The sequence below is a fragment of the Engystomops pustulosus genome, chromosome 8 (genome assembly GCF_040894005.1).
Source record: "Engystomops pustulosus chromosome 8, aEngPut4.maternal, whole genome shotgun sequence".
Taxonomy (NCBI): domain Eukaryota; kingdom Metazoa; phylum Chordata; class Amphibia; order Anura; family Leptodactylidae; genus Engystomops; species Engystomops pustulosus.
This window is the reverse complement of record NC_092418.1, coordinates 103666629-103691687: the sequence shown is the minus strand read 5'-3', so window position 1 is coordinate 103691687 and position 25059 is coordinate 103666629. Positions and strand designations below refer to the sequence as shown.

The following is a 25059-nucleotide window of genomic DNA, read 5'->3' as shown; positions in this document are numbered from 1 at the left end:
TTCTCCTTGTAACGCGGGATCCATGGAATGAATTTATAGTGATCTGCAGCCGGAGGATAGCGGGCGGCCGCACCCAGGACCTCTGCAAGGTCTGCTGGAGGAACGTGCTGCAGGCCCCCTCCTCTGTACATGTCACTGGTTCATCATCTCACATCATTCATTTAGGAATTTGTGGTAAAAATATTTGCCCTTCTCCCAGCAAAAAATCCACCGGCCTTGGCCTGGAATAGTAAATAACTGCTCCCAGCACAGAATTATTATACACATAAGGGCGTGTGAGTTACTTTAGACTGTATAACAACGTTACCTAAGATTGTCCTTAGCCACCAATCAGAGCTCATTTTAATGACCTGTGATTGGTTGCTATATGCAGCCTGATGAATATCCAGGCTACATCATCCAAGACATCTAGGTCATTGATTTCAGTTGTATTACATCCCCCCCCCCCCCCCCTGCCGGTGGTCCTGGGGAGGAACCTACTCTGCAATCTTCACCGTGTTGGACCTTAGACCAGATCTGACTTGAAAAACTTTTCTGCTATAGTGAATACGACTTGCCCCAAACTGGTGGAGAAGGCATTGTTGCTCTCCCCCAATGAGTTTGGCAGTGAGGTTGCTAATCATATTTTTTGACAAGTAATAGAAAGTGCAGGATGAAAATTTCCCCTCAAAACAACGTCTTGACTTTACATGAGTGACAGGCGTCTGCAAAATTTTGTGATGCGACACTGAGAATGCCTCTATGGGATGTACAATATATAGATGATTGCAGCACTGCATGTGACTGTAGTATTGGAGATGATCTAATGGCAGATATAGGACTTCTGCTCTGGGTGTGACTGGAGTATCAGAGATAACAGCAGATTGATAATCCAGTCACATCCAGAGCTCGAAGATGCTATAACAGTAGGCAGATGATTGCATTTCCGGATGTTGCCGGAGATGATATAAGCATCATAATTGAGAATATATTACCTGACCTTAAGTATCACCTCACACACAAGCTCCATTGCTTGTAGTAACCAATACAGACATGGACTCTCGCACACACTCACCCAGCTGTATATATTTAGTCTTATTTCAGCATTTTGGCATGACATTACCCTGGGGTGTCCTGGCTCTGTGGACATAATTGTGGACTGGTCTGCAGTCATGGAGCTGTTGTCTCGGGGCCTAGTATCCCAGTTGCTTGGTTCTTGTTGCTGGTGATCACTGCTGGACTTCTGCTCTTACCAACATCAAGTGAAGGTCCTGTTTCTGCCCCCACCGCCCCCTATAATGTGAGGCCCAGCATCTTCCTGCCTGTTCCTGCGGGGGACGTGCACATCTTTGGCTTCTGGTTTGCAGCATAGCTGCAGCCCCCCGAGGATTCACCATAGTAGCCCCTTGTTCTTCTCCTGCCTTCATCCCTGGAGCGGCTGCCATGGACGTGTGCAGAGAGCAGTCGCCCATGTTATAGCTTTTTATAGTCCATTGCAGGTTCTGGTGTAATATATTGTGTGTGCCCCATTACTGCCTCCTCTCATCCAAGCCAGGAATCCTGGGGGGAGACGTGTGACCTGTAATGTCTGTCTCTGGCCTCTGTGGGCTTGGTGGCGCTGCTGCTGGCCCTCTAGCACATCACATGATGCGATCAGCTGCTCCCTCGGTTTATGTGCCATCATAAATCTAACAAGTCAGACGGGTTTTTGAGTGACTTTGGTTCAGAAGTCCTGGATGAAGAGGCCGGGGCCAGGAATGTCCCTGGGGGGCCGGTAACATATGTCAGGTCCCTGAGATGCCCGGATGTGTCTGGTTTTGGGGATCTGTAGGGGGTTATTTCCAGGGCGCCTGCTCCTCGGGGTGCGGATCATGGAGCTCCTCTTATGGCCCGTAGCCTCCAGCGCTTCCTGGGAGCCGCCGCAGACCCTTCAGTTGGCGACAAGTAGAATAAATGCCTCATAAAAGACGGGTGTCGCTAGTAATCGTGTCTGCTGTGATCTCCATGTGTAGTAATTGCAGGGCGGTGATGACACCCACCCCTGGGCTGTGGTCTCCGCACCTCTCGCTTGTCATCACCACTTTACATCCGTGTAAGAAGTTTATAAACTAATCTCCTGCATCGAGTTACCTGACCCTGCACAGGTGTGAATAGAGACCTGTAGAGCCCCCCGGACCCCCTCTGTGTGGTGTATGGACGGCTGTATTGTACAGGTCACTGCTCTGCACAGATGTGAATAGAGACCTGTAGAGCCCCCCGGACCCCTCTGTGTGGTGTATGGACGGCTGTATTGTACAGGTCACTGCTCTGCACCGGTGTGAATAGAGACCTGTAGAGCCCCCCGGACCCCTCTGTGTGGTGTATGGACGGCTGTATTGTACAGGTCACTGCTCTGCACCGGTGTGAATAGAGACCTGTAGAGCCTCGGACCCCTCTGTGTGGTGTATGGACGGCTGTAATGTACAGGCCACTGCTCTGCACCGGTGTGAATAGACCTGTAGAGCCCCCCGGACCCCTCTGTGTGGTGTATGGACGGCTGTAATGTACAGGTCACTGCTCTGCACATGTGTGAATAGAGACCTGTAGAGCCCCCCGGACCCCTCTGTGTGGTGTATGGACGGCTGTAATGTACAGGCCACTGCTCTGCACAGGTGTGAATAGAGACCTGTAGAGTCCCCCGACCCCCCTGTGTGGTGTATGGACGGCTGTATTGTACAGGTCACTGCTCTGCACCGGTGTGAATAGACCTGTAGAGCCTCCCGGACCCCTCTGTGTGGTGTATGGACGGCTGTATTGTACAGGCCACTGCTCTGCACCGGTGTGAATAGACCTGTAGAGCCCCCCGGACCCCTCTGTGTGGTGTATGGACGGCTGTAATGTACAGGTCACTGCTCTGCACCGGTGTGAATAGACCTGTAGAGCCCCCCGGACCCCACTGTGTGGTGTATGGACGGCTGTAATGTACAGGCCACTGCTCTGCACCGGTGTGAATAGACCTGTAGAGCCCCGGACCCCTCTGTGTGGTGTATGGACGGCTGTATTGTACAGGCCACTGCTCTGTACAGGTGTGAATAGAGACCTGTAGAGCCTCGGACCCCTCTGTGTGGTGTATGGACGGCTGTAATGTACAGGTCACTGCTCTGCACCGGTGTGAATAGAGACCTGTAGAGCCCCCCGGACCCCTCTGTGTGGTGTATGGACGGCTGTATTGTACAGGTCACTGCTCTGCACCGGTGTGAATAGAGACCTGTAGAGCCCCCCGGACCCCTCTGTGTGGTGTATGGACGGCTGTAATGTACAGGTCACTGCTCTGCACCGGTGTAAATAGAGACCTGTAGAGCCCCCCGGACCCCTCTGTGTGGTGTATGGACGGCTGTAATGTACAGGCCACTGCTCTGCACCGGTGTGAATAGACCTGTAGAGCCCCCCGGACCCCTCTGTGTGGTGTATGGACGGCTGTAATGTACAGGTCACTGCTCTGCACAGGTGTGAATAGAGACCTGTAGAGCCCCCCGGACCCCTCTGTGTGGTGTATGGACGGCTGTAATGTACAGGTCACTGCTCTGCACAGGTGTGAATAGAGACCTGTAGAGCCCCCCGGACCCCTCTGTGTGGTGTATGGACGGCTGTAATGTACAGGTCACTGCTCTGCACAGGTGTGAATAGAGACCTGTAGAGCCCCCCGACCCCCCTGTGTGGTGTATGGACGGCTGTATTGTACAGGCCACTGCTCTGCACAGGTGTGAATAGAGACCTGTAGAGCCCCCCGGACCCCTCTGTGTGGTGTATGGACGGCTGTAATGTACAGGCCAGTGCTCTGCACCGGTGTGAATAGAGACCTGTAGAGCCCCCCGGACCCCTCTGTGTGGTGTATGGACGGCTGTAATGTACAGGCCACTGCTCTGCACCGGTGTGAATAGAGACCTGTAGAGCCCCCCGGACCCCTCTGTGTGGTGTATGGACGGCTGTAATGTACAGGCCACTGCTCTGCACAGGTGTGAATAGAGACCTGTAGAGCCCCCCGGACCCCTCTGTGTGGTGTATGGACGGCTGTATTGTACAGGCCACTGCTCTGCACCGGTGTGAATAGAGACCTGTAGAGCCCCCCGGACCCCTCTGTGTGGTGTATGGACGGCTGTATTGTACAGGCCACTGCTCTGCACAGGTGTGAATAGAGACCTGTAGAGCCCCCCGGACCCCTCTGTGTGGTGTATGGACGGCTGTAATGTACAGGCCACTGCTCTGCACAGGTGTGAATAGAGACCTGTAGAGCCCCCCGGACCCCTCTGTGTGGTGTATGGACGGCTGTAATGTACAGGCCACTGCTCTGCACAGGTGTGAATAGAGACCTGTAGAGCCTCGGACCCCTCTGTGTGGTGTATGGACGGCTGTAATGTACAGGTCACTGCTCTGCACATGTGTGAATAGACCTGTAGAGCCCCCCGGACCCCTCTGTGTGGTGTATGGACGGCTGTAATGTGGAACCTGCTGTGATGTTGCCTCTTGTATGTCATGTAAGGATCACGGCACGTGTCCTTGTACACGCATCACATGTAGCTGCCGATTATATGGAATCCATCTCCCTGTGTGTTATACAGCAGCGGGGGCAATGTAGGTTGATGTCAGTAATTCCCATCTGCCTATAACAGAGCTGTGATTGTTGGGACTTGTTTCCTTGATGTTTTCAGGCCTAAACTTTTCCATTTGCTTTCATGACAACGGTGTCTAAGTTGATGTCAGCATGAAATTCCTGTGGATGAAATCATCAGCCGGAGCAGTGGATCAGGGCCATCCTCTCGTGAGCAGGGATCAGATCTGCCTGTAGAACATAACCCCATTCATACTGGCAGAGTTAGGAAAAACCAGTGCAATGGAGACGACCAATCCGATTTCATTAGGGCTGCATTCACATGGCACAGATGTGCACAGCGGGGATCCTGCAGCGGGATGGTATGGTGGGTGCCCCTGGCACAGTATCTGTGATCCAGGTACAAACCAGCGTGTAATACAGGGAAGAATGGCGGAAACCACAACGAACTTGTGCAAATTACGTTATTCTTTATTCAAAGCTGCTGGTGCATATTTACACGGAATGATAAAAATCGCCTAGCGTTTCAACGCTACTGCGTCTTAGTCATGATCTCCACAAGACGTATACATTAGTAAACACTATAAATAGAAACACTTACCCAATGCCTGGTCAGGAGGCAGGGAATAAACAGGAACACATGGCATCCCGGACACCAGCAAAGGCTGCAATCCGTCCATCACCAATGTGTCGCCCAAGAATGACGCGTGAAAAAGTCATGTGACACAAGAATGTCCGAAGTAATCTGTCAAACCCGATCCAGGCTATGGGATAAAGAGATCTGTGCACAATCAAAAACAAAATGAAAAACTTCATATGAGTTTACATATAAAGTTGTTAAGGTTAAGCTTGACTTGTGCTATGGAACCATATTCTTAGTTTATATATTTTCAATCCTCCGAAATTAAACCAAAATGTAAATAGAAAAGATACAAAAGAGGTAGTCATAGGAAAACGATATGAGGTATACAAATACCAAAGCCTATGTCCAACAAATTCTCACTAACCCCCGACTTGAGTACAACACCGAAAATTGACACTTGTGTAATCATGGAACTTAGAAACTGTGGGACAAAAGTCACACCAATAATGTACAGACCACTGCTGCAGATTGCCAAGAAACATGAGCTTATGCTGCAGCTATGCTGAGAAGTAGCAGCTTCCACAATTACAGGATTGTTACTGGACCACAGGGTCCAATCCCATGATAAACACGCTGCTCGGTCACTAGGAGCTGCTTGCCTGAGACATTGTATACAGAGTGCAGCGCCGGAGGAGCCCGGGTGTAATGTGCTCTATACAGAGTGCAGCTCCGGAGGAGCCCAGGTGTAATGTGCTGTATACAGAGTGCGGCTCCGGAGGAGCCCTGCTGTAATGTGCTGTATACAGAGTGCGGCTCCGGAGGAGCCCTGGTGTAATGTGCTGTATACAGAGTGCGGCTCTGGAGGAGCCCTGCTGTAATGTGCTGTATACAGAGTGCGGCTCTGGAGGAGCCCGGGTGTAATGTGCTCTATACAGAGTGCAGCTCCGGAGGAGCCCAGGTGTAATGTGCTGTATACCGAGTGCAGCTCCGGAGGAGCCCGGGTGTAATGTGCTGTATACAGAGTGCGGCTCCGGAGGAGCCCTGGTGTAATGTGCTGTATACAGAGTGCAGCTCCGGAGGAGCCCTGGTGTAATGTGCTGTATACAGAGTGCGGCCTCCGGAGGAGCCCTGGTGTAATGTGCTGTATACAGAGTGCAGCTCCGGAGGAGCCCGGGTGTAATGTACTGTATACAGAGTGCGGCCTCTGGAGGAGCCCGGGTGTAATGTGCTGTATACAGAGTGCAGCTCCGGAGGAGCCCGGGTGTAATGTGCTGTATACAGAGTGCAGCTCCGGAGGAGCCCTGGTGTAATGTGCTGTATACAGAGTGCAGCTCCGGAGGAGCCCGGGTGTAATGTGCTGTATACAGAGTGCGGCCTCCGGAGGAGCCCTGGTGTAATGTGCTGTATACAGAGTGCAGCTCCGGAGGAGCCCGGGTGTAATGTACTGTATACAGAGTGCGGCCTCTGGAGGAGCCCGGGTGTAATGTGCTGTATACAGAGTGCAGCTCCGGAGGAGCCCGGGTGTAATGTGCTGTATACAGAGTGCGGCCTCCGGAGGAGCCCGGGTGTAATGTGCTGTATACAGAGTGCGGCCTCTGGAGGAGCCCTGGTGTAATGTGCTGTATACAGAGTGCAGCTCCGGAGGAGCCCTGGTGTAATGTGCTGTATACAGAGTGCGGCCTCCGGAGGAGCCCGGGTGTAATGTGCTGTATACAGAGTGCGGCTCCGGAGGAGCCCTGGTGTAATGTGCTGTATACAGAGTGCAGCTCCGGAGGAGCCCGGGTGTAATGTGCTGTATACAGAGTGCGGCCTCTGGAGGAGCCCTGGTGTAATGTGCTGTATACAGAGTGCGGCCTCTGGAGGAGCCCTGGTGTAATGTGCTGTATACAGAGTGCAGCCTCCGGAGGAGCCCGGGTGTAATGTGCTGTATACAGAGTGCGGCCTCCGGAGGAGCCCGGGTGTAATGTGCTGTATACAGAGTGCGGCTCCGGAGGAGCCCTGGTGTAATGTGCTGTATACAGAGTGCAGCTCCGGAGGAGCCCGGGTGTAATGTGCTGTATACAGAGTGCGGCCTCTGGAGGAGCCCTGGTGTAATGTGCTGTATACAGAGTGCAGCTCCGGAGGAGCCCTGGTGTAATGTGCTGTATACAGAGTGCGGCCTCCGGAGGAGCCCGGGTGTAATGTGCTGTATACAGAGTGCGGCTCCGGAGGAGCCCTGGTGTAATGTGCTGTATACAGAGTGCAGCTCCGGAGGAGCCCGGGTGTAATGTGCTGTATACAGAGTGCGGCCTCCGGAGGAGCCCGGGTGTAATGTACTGTATACAGAGTGCGGCCTCTGGAGGAGCCCTGGTGTAATGTGCTGTATACAGAGTGCAGCTCCGGAGGAGCCCTGGTGTAATGTGCTGTATACAGAGTGCGGCCTCCGGAGGAGCCCGGGTGTAATGTGCTGTATACAGAGTGCAGCTCCGGAGGAGCCCTGGTGTAATGTGCTGTATACAGAGTGCGGCCTCCGGAGGAGCCCGGGTGTAATGTGCTGTATACAGAGTGCGGCTCCGGAGGAGCCCTGGTGTAATGTGCTGTATACAGAGTGCAGCTCCGGAGGAGCCCTGGTGTAATGTGCTGTATACAGAGTGCGGCCTCCGGAGGAGCCCTGGTGTAATGTGCTGTATACAGAGTGCGGCTCCGGAGGAGCCGGGTGTAATGTGCTGTATACAGAGTGCGGCTCCGGAGGAGCCCTGGTGTAATGTGCTGTATACAGAGTGCGGCCTCCGGAGGAGCCCGGGTGTAATGTACTGTATACAGAGTGCGGCCTCTGGAGGAGCCCGGGTGTAATGTGCTGTATACAGAGTGCAGCGCCGGAGGAGCCCGGGTGTAATGTGCTGTATACAGAGTGCAGCGCCGGAGGAGCCCGGGTGTAATGTGCTGTATACAGAGTGCGGCTCCGGAGGAGCACTGGTGTAATGTGCTGTATACAGAGTGCGGCTCTGGAGGAGCCCTGGTGTGATGTGCTGTATACAGAGTGCGGCTCCGGAGAAGCCCTGGTGTAATGTGCTGTATACAGAGTGCAGCTCCGGAGGAGCCCTGGTGTGATGTGCTGTATACAGAGTGCGGCTCCGGAGAAGCCCTGACGCAGGCTTGTGGCTTGTCCGGGTCCTGTTCTTGTACACTTGTATCCTTGGTCATATCATCTGCAAGATGAAGACAAAGCGTGCTCCATTTCACTGACAGTAAGCAGAGGTGTCTATATTGCTGGTGCTGGTCGCGTTCTTGTACTTTGTTTCTGTGCGGCGCCGTGCATTCCATAGTGGCCACGTTGCGTTCCTGTAGATGTTTCGGCATTGCCTGTATGCTGCGCTGGCCTTGTGTCTGCCCTCGTCTGAGCACTGGTGTAGAGGTGTCTGAGGAGTCTCCACAATCTGCACCTTATGGGCGTCATCACCTTCCCGTCCTCCCCCGCTCCTCAATGCCGCATTGTTCTAGAACTGGAGCAGCCACAATGGCGTCAGTGTCAGCTCCTGGCCGATCCCCAAAATGCTGCAGCGCTTGTGGTGTAACAGTGTGATCAGAGATGTATGGACCCCGAGATCCACTGTCTTGACTCATTCATGTCTGGTAGCCTTGTCCAGGACAGGGATATATCTATTGTAAACGGTGCGATGGGTGGCCCTTACACCCCTGTACGGTGCGATGGGTGGCCCTTACACCCCTGTACGGTGCGATGGGTGGCCCTTACACCCCTGTACGGTGCGATGGGTGGCCCTTACACCCCTGTACGGTGCGATGGGTGGCCCTTACACCCCTGTACGGTGCGATGGGTGGCCCTTACACCCCTGTACGGTGCGATGGGTGGCCCTTACACCCCTGTACGGTGCGATGGGTGGCCCTTACACCCCTGTACGGTGCGATGGGTGGCCCTTACACCCCTGTACGGTGCGATGGGTGGCCCTTACACCCCTGTACGGTGCGATGGGTGGCCCTTACACCCCTGTACGGTGCGATGGGTGGCCCTTACACCCCTGTACGGTGCGATGGGTGGCCCTTACACCCCTGTACGGTGCGATGGGTGGCCCTTACACCCCTGTACGGTGCGATGGGTGGCCCTTACACCCCTGTACGGTGCGATGGGTGGCCCTTACACCCCTGTACGGTGCGATGGGTGGCCCTTACACCCCTGTACGGTGCGATGGGTGGCCCTTACACCCCTGTACGGTGCGATGGGTGGCCCTTACACCCCTGTACGGTGCGATGGGTGGCCCTTACACCCCTGTACGGTGCGATGGGTGGCCCTTACACCCCTGTACGGTGCGATGGGTGGCCCTTACACCCCTGTACGGTGCGATGGGTGGCCCTTACACCCCTGTACGGTGCGATGGGTGGCCCTTACACCCCTGTACGGTGCGATGGGTGGCCCTTACACCCCTGTACGGTGCGATGGGTGGCCCTTACACCCCTGTACGGTGCGATGGGTGGCCCTTACACCCCTGTACGGTGCGATGGGTGGCCCTTACACCCCTGTACGGTGCGATGGGTGGTCCTGGGAGTGGTTACATGACATTTTTGTGTTTTGTCTGTGGTTTCTGACTGTGTGTCTTGTGTCCCTGTCCCCGGGTAGGTGACGCTGTATTCCCTGTATAATTAGAGTAGTAGTACCTGGTATACACAATGCTCGTTATGATGTGTTATGGCGGCTCAGCTGACGGTGTAATCATTAACCCCGTGCGTGGTGAGTGATGGCTCAGCTGTGGAGGACAAGCCCCGACTGCATCCGCAGAGGTGACTTTCCTCTCGTCTATTTCAGTCTCACTGGAGGAGACGGCTCATGTGTAGTGTCTCAGCTCCGAAACCCACCTGCTCCATGAGAGGTAGTGAGGGGAACCTGCAGCGGCCCCCCAGCCTCCGCCTGTGCCACACACCTTTTAATTTTAGTAACTTTCTCCTGATTGTGCTGCTGACACATGATCGCTGTGCCTGGCATGAATATTTTATCATCTGCACTGGTGGAGGAAGCTTTGTTTTCTCACTTTCACTTCTATGTACATAGATCTTGCCCCCTTCTCTGCACCACCTTTCACCCTGAGCCCCCTTCTCTGCACCACCTTTCACCCTGAGCCCCCTTCTCTGCACCACCTTTCACCCTGAGCCCCCTTCTCTGCACCACCTTTCACCCTGAGCCCCCTTCTCTGCACCACCTTTCACCCTGAGCCCCCTTCTCTGCACCACCTTTGACCCTGAGCCCGCTTCCCTGCAGCACCTTTTGACCCTGAGCCCCCCTTCTCTGCAGCACCTTTCACCCTGAGCCCGCTTCCCTGCACCACCTTTCACCCTGAGCCCCCTTCTCTGCACCACCTTTCACCCTGAGCCCCCTTCTCTGCACCACCTTTGACCCTGAGCCCCCCTTCTCTGCAGCACCTTTGACCCTGAGCCCCCCTTCTCTGCAGCACCTTTCACCCTGAGCCATCCAGGCCTGTCATCCAGGCCTGTCATCCAGGCCTGACAATTCTTCCTGTTCAGGGGACCCTGAATTTGTCTATGTTCTTTCTATTGTATTGGTGTCCTCAGGATGCTGGTACGATTGAAAGCTATGACAGAACAGAAAGCAATAAATGACTGATTAAATAACCATGCTGGCACTTTGGGATAAATTAGTGGGTTCTGGTTGTAGTTGGGGACTTTAAAAGGTTCGCCATTACTGCTCCAAGCCCTGGTATTCGGTGGAGGTTTATCCACATCATCATTGATGTACAAGTCCTGGGCTCAGTGTACTGTATGTCATTCACTGCTCCTCCTGTATTACACCTCACATTTGTGTCATTAGATCTTCTGCCCTCTCTGTAGGGGGCAGCACATGAGGACAATGGAGGGGGCCTGACTCTGTGTGTGTCCTGTCCCATCCCCCATTTATACTTGGTAGAAAACCTGCAGTAAATGGATGATAACCCGTTAACTCTCCGTCAATAATTATCCTGGTAACCAACCGTGCGTTATATATCCCCGTCCTTCCCCGCCAGGTGACGCTGGCTGTGACCGGCCCTTCATCCCTAATAAGAAAACCTTAACTCTATAGGATGGCTGGGGGTCCTCCAGCTCCAGGATCACCTCTGTGTCACCCTGTGTATCGGACCTTTCTGTAGTAGATTGGGGTGCGGGTTCCATGATTTTGGGGGTGATAAATGAGATGAGCAATCTGTGTAACCCTGAATACTGCGGTTATTTGCTCCTTATTTGCTTTACATTTATTGAGGGGTTTAGAACATTTTTGGACTCGTGTAAAGGGGTGTGGCCTTGGCTGTAATTGGCCCCCGTGCCAGAAAATTCAGAAGTGGTGGAGCAAACTAATAAGAGGTGCAAAGTGCCAATCTCCAGCCTTATACTGCATCAGATTCATTATCCAGCAACAGACACACGGATTCATGTGCTCCAAAGGCCAACACATTAATAAATCTACCACAAGAGTGTGGTGCAGGAGTGATCCCTACTGGTGGTAGCTGGTGATCCCTACTGGTGTCTGTGCAGGGAGTGGAGGAGGTGGATGATCCCTACCAGTGACTTTGCAGGACCGGTGATCTCTGTCACGGCTTTGGTAGTCGGTGATCCCTTGTAGTGACTGTACAGGAGCGGTGGAGGTCGGTGATCCCTACCGGTGACTGCAGAGTGATTGCAGCCAGTGATCCCTACTGGTGTCTGTGCAGGAGTGGTGGCAGTTGGTGGTCCCCACTGGTGTCTGTGCAGGAGTGGTGGCAGTTGGTGGTCCCCACTGGTGTCTGTGCAGGAGTGGTGGCAGTTGGTGGTCCCCACTGGTGTCTGTGCAGGAGTGGTGACAGTTGGTGGTCCCCACTGGTGTCTGTGCAGGAGTGGTGACAGTTGGTGGTCCCCACTGGTGTCTGTGCAGGAGTGGTGGCAGTTGGTGGTCCCTACTGGTTTCTGTGCAGGAGTGGCGGCAGTTGGTGATCCCTACTGGTGTCTGCAGGAGTGGCGGCAGTTGGTGATCCCTACTGGTGTCTGCAGGAGTGGCGGCAGTTGGAGATCCCTATTGGTGTCGGCAGGAGTGGTGGCAGTTGGTGATCCCTACTGGTGTCGGCAGGAGTGGTGGCAGTTGGTGATCCCTACTGGTGTAGGCAGGAGTGTTGGCAGTTGGTGATCCCTACTGGTGTAGGCAGGAGTGTTGGCAGTTGGTGATCCCTACTGGTGTCAGCAGGAGTGGTGGCAGTTGGTGATCCCTACTGGTGTCTGCAGGAGTGGTGGCAGTTGGTGATCCCTACTGGTGTCTGTGCAGGAGTGGTGGCAGTTGGTGATCCCTACTGGTGTCGGCAGGAGTGGTGGCAGTTGGTGATCCCTACTGGTGTCGGCAGGAGTGTTGGCAGTTGGTGATCCCTACTGGTGTCGGCAGGAGTGTTGGCAGTTGGTGATCCCTACTGGTGTCTGCAGGAGTGGTGGCAGTTGGTGATCCCTACTGGTGTCTGCAGGAGTGGTGGCAGTTGGTGATCCCTACTGGTGTCTGTGCAGGAGTGTTGGCAGTTGATGGTCCCTACTGGTGACTGTAGAGCAGTGGTGGCGAACCTATGGCACGGGTGCCAGGGGTGGCACTCGGAGCCATTTCTGTGGTCACTCGGACCATCACTTCAGGATAGATTTCACCATGTAGAACCAAATCCTGCAGTCCCAGGCAACTTAAGAGATACTGTTTTAAAGCGACATTTCATTCACTGTTTGTAACTGTGGGAAAAGTGAGAGGCTTTTGACAAAACTGCAATGTCTTTGGAGGTCCTCCTGCTGGACTCACCATTCTCCTTCTACAGAGAGATCCCAGAGAGAAGCTACAATGAGAGTCTGCATTTGCCCTTCTTTCAACTGTATTGGTGGCCTCAGGGGGTTGAAAATTGAGGAAGAACAGGTAGCAATAAGTTACTGCTTAAAATGCCATGTTGGCACTTCACGGTAAATAAGTGGATTTTAGTTGTAGCTTGGGCACTTGGTCTGTAAAAGGTTCGCCATCACTGCTGTAGAGTAGTCAGTCCTTGCTGTGTCATGCCCAGATTCTCGCTGGTGTTTCTGCAGAGTGACGATTGAGTTGCAGATGCTCTGTTGCCACCTAGTGGAGTACTTACAGTATTTTCTGTATTTTCTTTCATTTACTAAGGTTAAAGGGAGTTTCCAAAAATTGCACCGTGCTAGTGCTTGCACACTAGTGGCGCTGAGTGTTGTCACTGGTGTCAGCAGGACTGTCCTCTCTATGCGATCATTGGGCAGCCGCTCACCCCCAGACTAGGATGGTTAGCATCTGCTGTGTCTGGAATCTGCTGGGTGAAGCGGACGTCTCTCTTGCCTTATGGAGACTTTTCACCCTCCTGTGTCCAGGGTTGCCTGGAGGTCGCAGTCAGTGGCTCAGTCCAGTTTTCACAGTAAAATTATTTTTCCCCTTTAAAAACGCCTTGAAATTCCCCTTTATTTACAGGAAATGTCCTTTACCCATAATGCATTGCAACATATAATTTGCATGTTAGCGGAATCGCATATTTACACGTGAATGCAATGAGACCTTGACATGAGTCTATATGTTTTTTCTTTTTAGCACAAATTATATAATTTTTAATCAAATTAATTTTATATTTTACTTATCTATTCACTATTTTCTACTTCAGGTTGCGCTCCTGGGGATGGACATGTTGTCAGCGCTGGTCACACGGCTGCAGGATCGCTTCAAGGCGCAGGTCGGAACAGGTAATACTGGGCATATGGACTCTTGTACCTGCGCTGTGGCATTGGCGCTGTGGCAATGGCGCTGTGGCAATGGCGCTGTGGCAATGGCGCTGTGGCAATGGCGCTGTGGCAATGGCGCTGTGGCAATGGCGCTGTGGCAATGGCGCTGTGGCAATGGCGCTGTGGCATTGGCGCTGTGGCAATGGCGCTGTGGCAATGGCGCTGTGGCAATGGCGCTGTGGCATTGGCGCTGTGGCATTGGCGCTGTGACTTTGGCGCTGTGACATGGGCGCTGTGACATGACTTCCCGGTTGCCGTCTGCAGGGCGCCAGCATCCCACTTGCTGATGCTTCTGTCTCTTTTAGTTCTGCCGAGTCTCATGGACCGCCTGGGGGATGCGAAAGATTCAGTCCGGGAACAAGATCAGATGCTGCTTGTAAAGATAATGGAGCAGTCGTCCAGTCCGCAGGTAAGTGTCCCCCTTAGTGGTGTCTATAACATGGATGCACATAGGCGGTGGCGCGGTGCTGTGTGGTAATATAACTGGCACGGGGAAAAGATCATGCTCTAGATTTCGCTGTGTATACAGCCGTGCACCGCTGTTTCTTATGGAGAGGGGAGGGGTGAGCACACACTGGGTGGATTGGGGGTTCCTGTATACAGTGTATGTACCATGTATACACATATATACCCGCTTGTACTGCACACATAGCAGCGCTGTTAACCCTTCCTCTCCCTCTCTCTAGTATGTCTGGGACCGGATGCTTGGAGGCTTTAAACACAAGAATTTCCGCACCCGGGAGGGCGTCTGTCTCTGCCTTATTGCTACTTTGAACACGTGAGTTTCTGACCCCCCCCCCCCCCCCCCCGACCTCTTCCCCCACTACTTACCTGCAGCGAGGTCATTCTTCTTCTTCTCCTTCCACAGATATGGAGCAAACAGCCTGACACTGAGCAAGATTGTACCTCACATATGTAACCTGCTCGGAGACCCCAACAGCCAGGTGAGGGCGCTCTCCCATCATCCCCTGCTGGTGCGACCGCAGCACCCAGCACCCTGCTCCTGCCGTCTTGAATCCCTGTCTTGGCTTCGAAATCCTCTGTGTGAACACAGCCTTAAAGGAAACCTACCACTCTCCATCAGTGTTTCTAAGCAGCAAATACCGTGCACCAGCTCAGGATATCTTCGTTATGTTCTTAAACCATTGTAAAGCGTTTAAACACTTTAGTAATCTTTATATACGAAGCAGCTTTGGCGCACCATGCGCACGACCGCGCGTGCGCCTGAATAGGAAGTGGTCATGTGCATGGTGCGCCGAGCGTGTTCCACCGTGCACTGAAGCTGCTTCGTATATAAAGATTACTAAAGTGTTTAAACGCTTTACAATGGTTTAAGAACATAACGAAGATATCCTGAGCTGGTGCACGGTATTTGCTGCTTAGAAGCACTGATGGAGAGTGGTAGGTTTCCTTTAAGCTGCCTCACAGACAGCGCTGTGGGAGAGGATCTGTGTCCTTGTACAGGGCCATGGAGTGTGTTGGATCTATAGGAATCATGGCAACTGCATGAACCTCGGTCACTAGCGCTCTCTTGTGGTGTGTCGTGGTGTAGCATGTTAGCTGGCAATCTGCTGTCCACTATCGGTGCCGTGTTTCCCTGAAAATAAAACCGTGTCCTATACAAGAGGCGCTAGGTCTAATTTTCATGGGATGTCATATCTTTTCCATGAACTAAAATTGAACATGTATTGATATCCCTTAATCCTGTCATCACATACATCAGCGTAACCCTCTGAATTCCATCAAGAAATTCCCTCGAATTCCATGTACAACAATCTCCCGTACATTTACCGGTACAGTAAACAGTCAGTGATTTTATCCCAGCAATTCTTCACCCATAATCTAGCGCCCTCAAGTGGTGTATAGCGCTATAGCACATAATCTGATAATCTAGCGTAGTAGTTCTCAACCTTTCTAATGCTGTGACCCCGCAATACAGTTTCTCATGTTGCGGTGACCCCAAATCATGTACAAGAATATTGTATTTGTGCCAAAAATGCAATAAAATCGTGGCTCCGATGGCTTTAGGCGACCCCTGTCTTTTGGTCGTTCGACCCCCGCCGGGGTCGCGACCCACAGGTTGAGAACCACTGATTTAGCTCCTTCTTTTGGTGTATAGCACATAATCTGATAACCTGGCGCCCTCAGGTGGTGTATAGCGGTTTAGCACATAATCTGATAACCTGGCGCCCTCAGGTGGTGTATAGCGGTTTAGCACATAATCTGATAATCTAGCACCCTTTCTTGGTGTGTAGCAGTATAGCACATATTCTGATTATCTGGTGTGTACTGGTATAGTTTTCTGTGCGTGTACAGAGCACAGCAGTGTGATGTCTGATCTCTCCAGGGACAATGCATAACACTGGCTGCAGTCTGTGTGGTCACACCTGATGACAGCCCCCATTAAATGGAACTTGTAACCCTGAAGACATGATATTATTGGGTGGGACCTCCCCGGCACGTGCGGGCCTGTATGTGGAGGCTGTGGGTCCTTGCTCCGGCCTTGGTCCTGGCTCCTCTCTTGTGTATTCTCTGTATGATGTATCTTGTTCTGGTGATATAACTCGGGGCTTTGTGTGCTGCCTCCTCCTCTGTGCAGGCTTTGGCTTCTCTGTATCGTGTCTGGGGTGTTGTTACATTGTGTGCTCTGTCTGCTCAGGGTCACTGGCACTGCCAGTCTGTCAGCCTTTGTGCTCGGTTCTGTTCTGTAATGGTCGCCTGTTCTGGTTCTCTCTGCAGGTCCGAGATGCAGCAATAAATTGCCTGGTTGAAATCTACCGACATGTTGGAGAACGCGTGCGCGCTGACCTCAGCAAGAAAGGGCTCCCCCAGTCTCGGTAAGTAGAGACCTGACCCTGTGTGTTGTAGGTGGCTTGTCTGTATGGATCAGGATGGCTGGGAATCATCTACATGACTCGTCATATCCACAGTAATATTTCATTCTAGAACATTTGGTGAGGAGAAGCCGGACACGAGCCTTGTACCAGCCATAGAGAGAGTGATGCTCGGGGTCCTGTGCTGCTGAGCTGTAGGGTCCTGTACACTCCTGGTTACATGATGTGTGTAGTCATCATGGACAGGACTGCCGCACTCCTTCAGCTTCTCCCTCCTGCACCCACAACTAGTGCTCAGGTCCAGATATTCCCAGGAAATGGCTAAAACACCTCAACCCAAACAGATTTTTTGTTGTTTACTTTATTTTACGGTGGTAAAATCTTCTCCTATGACAACACTTCCTGCTTGTTGTTAAAGAAAATCTAACTTCAATATCCATCTTGATAAACCAGGGACATTAGTCTTAGATCCAGGCACCGTGACTGTGGGAATCTTCTCAGGTTTGTTTTATGATAAGTGAATCCTTTATTAGTCCCACAGTGGAGAAATTCACAGCCTTACAGCAGCTGAGCTCCATGGTCTCCTTCCTTCTAAAATCAACTTTGAAAATTATGCTTATTACCCAACAAGGCAACTGGGGAGGTTCCCAGAGCCCCTCCGTGCAGCAGCTTCACAGGCTGTTACACATGAGCGCTTCCCCCTCCCACTGTGTGACATTACAGCAGGTAGTGGGAGGGGGAGGTGAGACGCTGTTATAGGCTTTGAAGCTACAACACGGAGGGGTCTGGGTGCAGAGGGTATGTACTTTTCTTTATAAGTGTCTGACATCAGCTGACAGACTGGAGGGGAGCGCATGTAACATGGTCATATCTCCTGAACACAACACAACCCTGGTGTCCTCCGATATAGTAGAATTGCCCCTTCTGGAGATGTGTAGTGTTAAAGTTAGTTGGGAATCTGTTGTTAAAATCAAATGTTTTACTGTAACTTTAACTGCTTAAATTTCTTTTTTATTGAATTTTTACCAAAAATGACATAACATTGTGTACAGTAAAATACATGAACACTTTATGACTTGGTTTTCTTTGGTGATTGCCTGGTATTTTGCCGTGTATCTGTTCTTTTATCAGGCTAGTCTTTATTTGCTGTATGCATGCTGACTGAGGACATGAGAAGTGACATCTCAAGTGTAACACACAGAGTACTATACAAGAGAAACATCACTTTCCTACATTATTTAGAATCAAAATGTTGTTGGGGTCACAATAAAACCCCAAGAATTTGGGTAGGTAATGTAATTAGGTGGTGAGCTATGAGTGCTGCCTGTCCAGAACGTGTATCTTTTGTCCATAGTCTCCAGTTAGTTGAGTACTTGGGGAGACAAAAGGAATAGAAGTAATAAGCGACATCTTGAAACGGACAAATAGACACCAAGGCCTGGCAGGGGGCTGGCTATATACTGGGGGGGGGGGGGCTGGCTGGCTATATACTGGGGGGGGGGCTGGCTGGCTATATACTGGGGGGGGGCTGGCTGGCTATATACTGGGGGGGGGGCTGGCTGGCTATATACTGGGGGGGGGGGGGCTGGCTGGCTATATACTGGGGGGGGGGGCTGGCTGGCTATATACTGGGGGGGGGCTGGCTGGCTATATACGAGGGGGGGCTGGCTGGCTATATACTGGGTGGGGGGGCTGGCTGGCCATATACTGGGTGGGGGGGCTGGCTCCCTATATACTGGGTGGGGGGGCTGGCTCCCTATATACTGGGTGGGGGGGCTGGCTGGCTATATACTGGGTGGGGGGGCTGGCTGGCTATATACTGGGTGGGGGGGCTGGCTGGCTATATACTGGGTGGGGGGGCTGGCTGGCTATATACTGGGTGGGGGGCGGGCTGGCTATATACTGGGGGGGGCTGGCTGGCTATATACTGGGGGGGGGCTGGCTGGCTATATACTGGGGGGGGCTGGCTGGCTATATACTGGGGGGGGCTGGCTGGCTATATACTGGGTGGGGGCTGTCTGGCTATATACTGGGTGGGAGCTGTCTGGCTATATACTGGGTGGGGGCTGTCTGGCTATATACTGGGGGGGGCTGTCTGGCTATATACTGGGGGGGGCTGTCTGGCTATATACTGGGGGGGCTGTCTGGCTATATACTGGGGGGGCTGTCTGGCTATATACTGGGGGGGGCTGTCTGGCTATATACTGGAAGGGGGGCTGGCTGTTTATAATTACGGGCGGGAGGCTGGCTGACTATATACTGGAGGGGCTGGCTATATATTGGGGGGGCTGGCTGTCTATAATTACGGGCGCGACGCTGGCTGACTATATACTGGGGGGGGCTGGCTGACTATATCCTGGGGGGGGGCTGGCTGGCTATATACTGGGGGGGGCTGGCTGGCTATATACTGGGGGGGGGCTGGCTGGCTATATACTGGGGGGGGGCTGGCTGGCTTTATACTGGGGGGGGGGCTGGCTGGCTTTATACTGGGGGGGGGGCTGGCTGGCTTTATACTGGGGGGGGGCTGGCTGGCTATATACTGGGGGGGGGCTGGCTGGCTATATACTGGGGGGGGCTGGCTGGCTATATACTGGGGGGGGCTGGCTGGCTATATACTGGGGGGGGCTGGCTGGCTATATACTGGGGGGGCTGGCTGGCTATATACTGGGGGGGGGGCGTGCGCAACGCTGGCTATATACCAGGGGGGGGGGGTGCTGGCTATATACTGGGGGTTGGGCGCTGGCTGTATACTTGGGGGGGCTGGCTGGCTTTATGCTGTATAAAGAGAATTATATTTTAAAATATGTGGCTCAGCCAAAAAGGTTCCTGACCCCCTGCCCTAAACCAAACAACACCAAAAATTTAAACCGATTTAGTGGAATTCCTAGATAAGCAACAATCATGGAAAATAGGACTCTTTCTTCTCTAACAGTATAGGAAAGAGGACGAGGTTCACAAAGGCACAAAATGTCTCAAAATGGGAGGAAGACCTTCAAATGAAATGCCCAAAATGGAAATCAGCGTTACAAGCGACATAACAGACTGCGCTGCACCTCACACATAGAGGCCATCTTAGAAACACATCTACTTCACCTTATCCACCCAAATATATCACCCATATGTTGGCAAGAATGTTGAAATGTAAGAAGCCGACTACATGTCTTATGGAAATGCTTAAAGAGGACCTGTCACCCATAAATTCGGCCTCTTTAAAAGTTCTAGCCCTACGGATGGCAACAAATACTATAATGAAAGAGAGAACCAAAAAGATATCAAAATAAACCCGGAACAAACCCTCCTGCTAATCAACACAGAATCCTTCCCGCAAGAACAGAAGACCATTATGATACACAAGACATTCCTCTCACATTATTGAAGTCATTAAAAAATCTTATTTTACTATGACACTACAATTGTGTTTTTAGGTTCCACAGTTCAGTTACTGTAAATAAGTTTCTAGGAAGACAAATTAGTGTTACTATACGTCTTTTTCACCAAACATCTTACAGGTAGTGTTGTCATAGGGGCACAGAGTTTGTTGAGCTGCAGAACTTGGACTAAAAGCAGAATTAAGGAAACTTTCCGCCCATACCGTCCTCTCCTCATAGATGTATGTGTTTATTAGTAATAATTTATTCTGAAGGAGGCTCTGTTTCCCATACGATCTGTCTCTGTAGCTCTGTCCTTCCTCTCCTCATATATGTATGTGGTGGTATTGGTAATGGTGCTGGTGCAGTATTCTCGGTGTTGCATACCATCTGTCTCTGTAGCTCTGTCCTTCCTCCCCTCATATATGTATGTGGTGGTATTAGTAATGGTGCTGGTGCAGTATTCTCAGTGTTGCATACCATCTGTCTCTGTAGCTCTGTCCTTCCTCTCCTCATATATGTATGTGGTGGTATTAGTAATGGTGCTGGTGCAGTATTCTCGGTGTTGCATACCATCTGTCTCTGTAGCTCTGTCCTTCCTCCCCTCATATATGTATGTGGTGGTATTAGTAATGGTGCTGGTGCAGTATTCTCGGTGTTGCATACCATCTGTCTCTGTAGCTCTGTCCTTCCTCCCCTCATATATGTATGTGGTGGTATTGGTAATGGTGCTGGTGCAGTATTTTCTGTGCCGCATACGATTTGTCTCTGTAGCTCTGTCCTTCCTCCCCTCATATGTGTATGTGTCGGTATCAGTAATGGTGCAGGGTGCTGTATTCTCAGTGTTGCATACCATCTGTCTCTGTAGCTCTGTTCTTTCTCTCCTCACACATGTATGTGGTGGTATTGGTAATGGTGCTGGTGCAGTATTTTCTGTGCCGCATATGATCTGTCTCTGTAGCTCTGTCCTTCCTCTCCTCGTATATGTATGTTTTGGTATCAGTAATGGTGCAGGGTGCAGTATTCTCTGTGTTGCATACGATCTGTCTCTGTAGCTCTGTCCTTCCTCCCCTCATATATGTATGTACTGGTTTTGGTAATGGTGCTGGTGCAGTATTCTCTGTGTTGCATACGATCTGTCTCTGTAGCTCTGTCCTTCCTCCCCTCATATATGTATGTGGTGGTATTGGTAATGGTGCTGGTGCAGTATTTTCTGTGCCGCATACGATTTGTCTCTGTAGCTCTGTCCTTCCTCTCCTCATATATGTATGTTTTGGTATCAGTAATGGTGCTGGGTGCAGTATTCTCTGTGTTGCATAAGATCTGTCTCTGTAGCTCTGTTCTTCCTCTCCTCATATATGTATGTGGTGGTATTGGTAATGGTGCTGGTGCAGTATTTTCTGTGCCGCATACGATTTGTCTCTGTAGCTCTGTCCTTCCTCTCCTCATATATGTATGTAATGGTGCTGGGTGCAGTATTCTCGTGTTGCATACGATCTGTCTCTGTAGCTCTGTCCTTCCTCCCCTCATATATGTATGTGGTGGTATTGGTAATGGTGCTGGTGCAGTATTTTCTGTGCCGCATACGATTTGTCTCTGTAGCTCTGTCCTTCCTCTCCTCATATATGTATGTTTTGGTATCAGTAATGGTGCTGGGTGCAGTATTCTCTGTGTTGCATAAGATCTGTCTCTGTAGCTCTGTTCTTCCTCTCCTCATATATGTATGTGGTGGTATTGGTAATGGTGCTGGTGCAGTATTTTCTGTGCCGCATACGATTTGTCTCTGTAGCTCTGTCCTTCCTCTCCTCATATATGTATGTAATGGTGCTGGGTGCAGTATTCTCGTGTTGCATACGATCTGTCTCTGTAGCTCTGTCCTTCCTCTCCTCATATATGTATGTGGTGGTATTGGTAATGGTGCAGGGTGTGGAGTATTCTCGGTGTTGCATACGATCTGTCTCTGTAGCTCTGTCCTTCCTCTCCTCGTATATGTATGTGGTGGTATTGGTAATGATGCTGGTGCAGTATTTTCTGTGTCGCATACGATCTGTCTCTGTAGCTCTGTCCTTCCTCCCCTCATATATGTATGTACTGGTAATGGTGCTGGGTGCAGTATTCTTGATGTGACTTGTATCTGCTGGTTCCCCGCACTTTGTGGCCTTCAGCCTCTTCCGTCCTATATATCATCAGCATGTTTTGGCTTCTGATGGGTTCTCCTGAATGTGTCGGGAGCGCGGTGATGTGGTGATGTGAAGCTGTGTCGTTGCTTCTGTATATCACATGTTCCTGCAGCCGCTTCCCAAATCCAGGCCAGATCTTGCGAGTGCTCGGAGCTTGGATGGAGCGTTGCTAGAGGGAGCTGCGCTGCTGTGAGGCTGCATTCATGTCATCGCTGCGTCCCCTGCTCCCGGTCTCATGCCTCTCTTTGTATTTACAGACTGAATGTGATTTTCACCAAATTTGACGAAGTCCAGAAATCGGGGACCATGATCCAGTCATCACTGGGTGAGTACCATGATCTGACGCTGAGCCGGGGTTGTAATTTGTGATGTTTCTTAGTTGGAGGTTTGAGTCTCTCCCTTAGACGCGCAGGACTCCTTCCTCCAGGCACATGCTTGTTGTGTGGACCTGTAATTACCTGATGTCATTATGCAGACCTGGGGTAGCTGTAGGCAGGTGCACAATGCCCGGCTGCTGTGCCAGGGGCAGGATGGTGGCGGCTGGCACTGCATTGCTCTGATGTAACACAAAACAAGGGCACTGGATCAGATGTCTCACTGTCTGCATTCACTACTCCAGAGCTGCAGTCCTGAGGGTTGTGTGACATAAGTCATGGGACATCTATGAGCAGCTCTTATGGATTCGCTGCCCCTCCTCCTGCTGTATCATCTCCATCTATTTATGATTTTCTTCCTGTTAGTATATAGCTTTAGCGCCTAATATTGGTCGGAGCTGCAGGGTCTTCTCGGCCCACTCTCCTGCCTGGACCTCTGCAGCCAGGATTTAAGTGAATGTTTGTTTACGATGTGCCCCCCATTTCCTGTAGAGGTGGTTCTGGACCTTTGTTTTATGATTTTATCTGGTGCAGCTTGTTGTATTGTTACTATATGGCAAGTGTTTTCTTGGTTCTCTGTAGCCATATGGCTCTTTCTGTCACCAAGACTATAAGCCTCTTGGGCAAGGAAAGGGATTATCTTGTGAAACTAATTCCTGCTTTTAATGTAAGTATTTGCATTCCTGTGGAGCGATCATTTCAGTGTCTCCTTCCAAAACAGGCAGCGATGAGGGGTGGCCGAGGGGCAGGCAGCACTGGGACGGGGTGTACGTGGTGCGGGCAGCACTGGGACGGGGTGTATGTGGTGCGGGCAGCACTGGGGGGGATGTACGTGGTGCGGGCAGCACTGGGGGGGATGTACGTGGTGCGGGCAGCACTGGGGGGGATGTACGTGGTGCGGGCAGCACTGGGGGGGATGTACGTGGTGCGGGCAGCACTGGGGGGAATGTACGTGGTGCGGGCAGCACTGGGGGGGATGTATGTGGTGCGGGCAGCACTGGGGGGGATGTATGTGGTGCGGGCAGCACTGGGGGGGATGTATGTGGTGCGGGCAGCACTGGGGGGGATGTATGTGGTGCGGGCAGCACTGGGGGGGGATGTATGTGGTGCGGGCAGCACTGGGGGGATGTATGTGGTGCGGGCAGCACTGGGGGGATGTATGTGGTGCGGGCAGCACTGGGGGGGATGTATGTGGTGCGGGCAGCACTGGGGGGGATGTATGTGGTGCGGGCAGCACTGGGGGGGATGTATGTGGTGCGGGCAGCACTGGGGGGGATGTATGTGGTGCGGGCAGCACTGGGGGGGATGTATGTGGTGCGGGCAGCACTGGGGGGGATGTATGTGGTGCGGGCAGCACTGGGGGGGGGGTGTATGTGGTGCGGGCAGCACTGGGGGGAATGTATGTGGTGCGGGCAGCACTGGGGGGATGTATGTGGTGCGGGCAGCACTGGGGGGATGCATGGGGGGAGGAGGTCATCACGGCTGGACAAGTTGTCCCGCCATTCTTCTTCTCTGCAGTGTCAGTGACATCGCCATCGGGGATCATTTACTTTCTCTTTTAAAGATTAATGATCAGCGAGGTCGTGGTCCACAAACCCTCCCGTTAACCCTCGGGTTGCTGCCAGTACACACAATCCATACACCCCCAGAGTACTGTATTATTTGGGTTTCCACAGTGTGACACTGGGCCCTCTCTCACCAGTGACCGGGGTAGAGAGCGCCTCCAGTGTGTCAGTGGCAGAGAGGTGATATGCGGGGGCTGCGGCTGGATCCCCATGGATTCTGTGTGGCTGCTGTGGTCGTTTTCTCCCCTTTAATAAGTCTGTGTTCATCAGACTGGACTTGGATATTGCTTCTCCGTGGATTAATCAGAGGTTTCCTCTTCGGACCTGCTGATTCTGGACCTTGATGTTTGGAATACGCGCTCTCGCTGGACAGGTTATTGTTTTCTGTTCTTTGAAATGGAAAATATTTAGTAAAGATTCTAGATGATTAAAATGTTATGTTTTGTTATAAGTGTCTGTACTGTATATAGGCAGATAGAGGTGGAGGCTGATGCATAAAAGCAGAGCCTCTGCTGTGGAGGGACACAGGGCAGGGGTATACAGCACCTCCCTATCATCAGGCTGGTACACAGGAGCAGAGCTTCTGCTGTGGAGAGACCCAGGGCTGTGGGGTATACAGCACCTCCCTATCATCAGGCTGGTACATAGGAGCAGAGCCGCTGCTGTGGAGGGACACGGGGCAGGGTTATACAGCACCTCCCTATCATCAGGATGGTACACAGGAGCAGAGTCTCTGCTGTGGAGGGACACAGGGCTGTGCGGTATACAGCACCTCCCTATCATCAGGCTGGTACATAGGAGCAGAGCAGCTGCTGTAGAGGGACACGGGGC

The 25059-nt window shown here is 52.0% G+C and overlaps 1 protein-coding gene, 1 long non-coding RNA gene and 1 other non-coding gene across 3 annotated transcripts in view; 1 reads left to right on the top strand and 2 right to left on the bottom strand.

Moving 5' to 3' along the window:
- The window catches only part of LOC140075773 (uncharacterized), a 41981-nt gene extending 30023 nt beyond the window's left edge, over positions 1-11958 (bottom strand). The window contains exon 1 of the long non-coding RNA XR_011849463.1: positions 11691-11958. This is a non-coding gene — a long non-coding RNA (uncharacterized lncRNA). The remainder of the gene's footprint in view (positions 1-11690) is intronic.
- CLASP1 (cytoplasmic linker associated protein 1) overlaps positions 1-25059 on the top strand; it is a 93742-nt gene that overhangs the window by 8231 nt on the left and 60452 nt on the right. Inside the window, exons 3-8 of the mRNA XM_072122058.1 lie at positions 13790-13868; positions 14213-14316; positions 14594-14685; positions 14776-14851; positions 16647-16744; positions 22547-22614. Coding sequence (XP_071978159.1) covers positions 13790-13868; positions 14213-14316; positions 14594-14685; positions 14776-14851; positions 16647-16744; positions 22547-22614 — 517 coding nt within the window. The remainder of the gene's footprint in view (positions 1-13789; positions 13869-14212; positions 14317-14593; positions 14686-14775; positions 14852-16646; positions 16745-22546; positions 22615-25059) is intronic.
- Positions 13298-13422, bottom strand: LOC140076351 (U4atac minor spliceosomal RNA). Its single transcript, XR_011849573.1, has one exon. It is a non-coding gene; the product is annotated as a U4atac minor spliceosomal RNA (small nuclear RNA).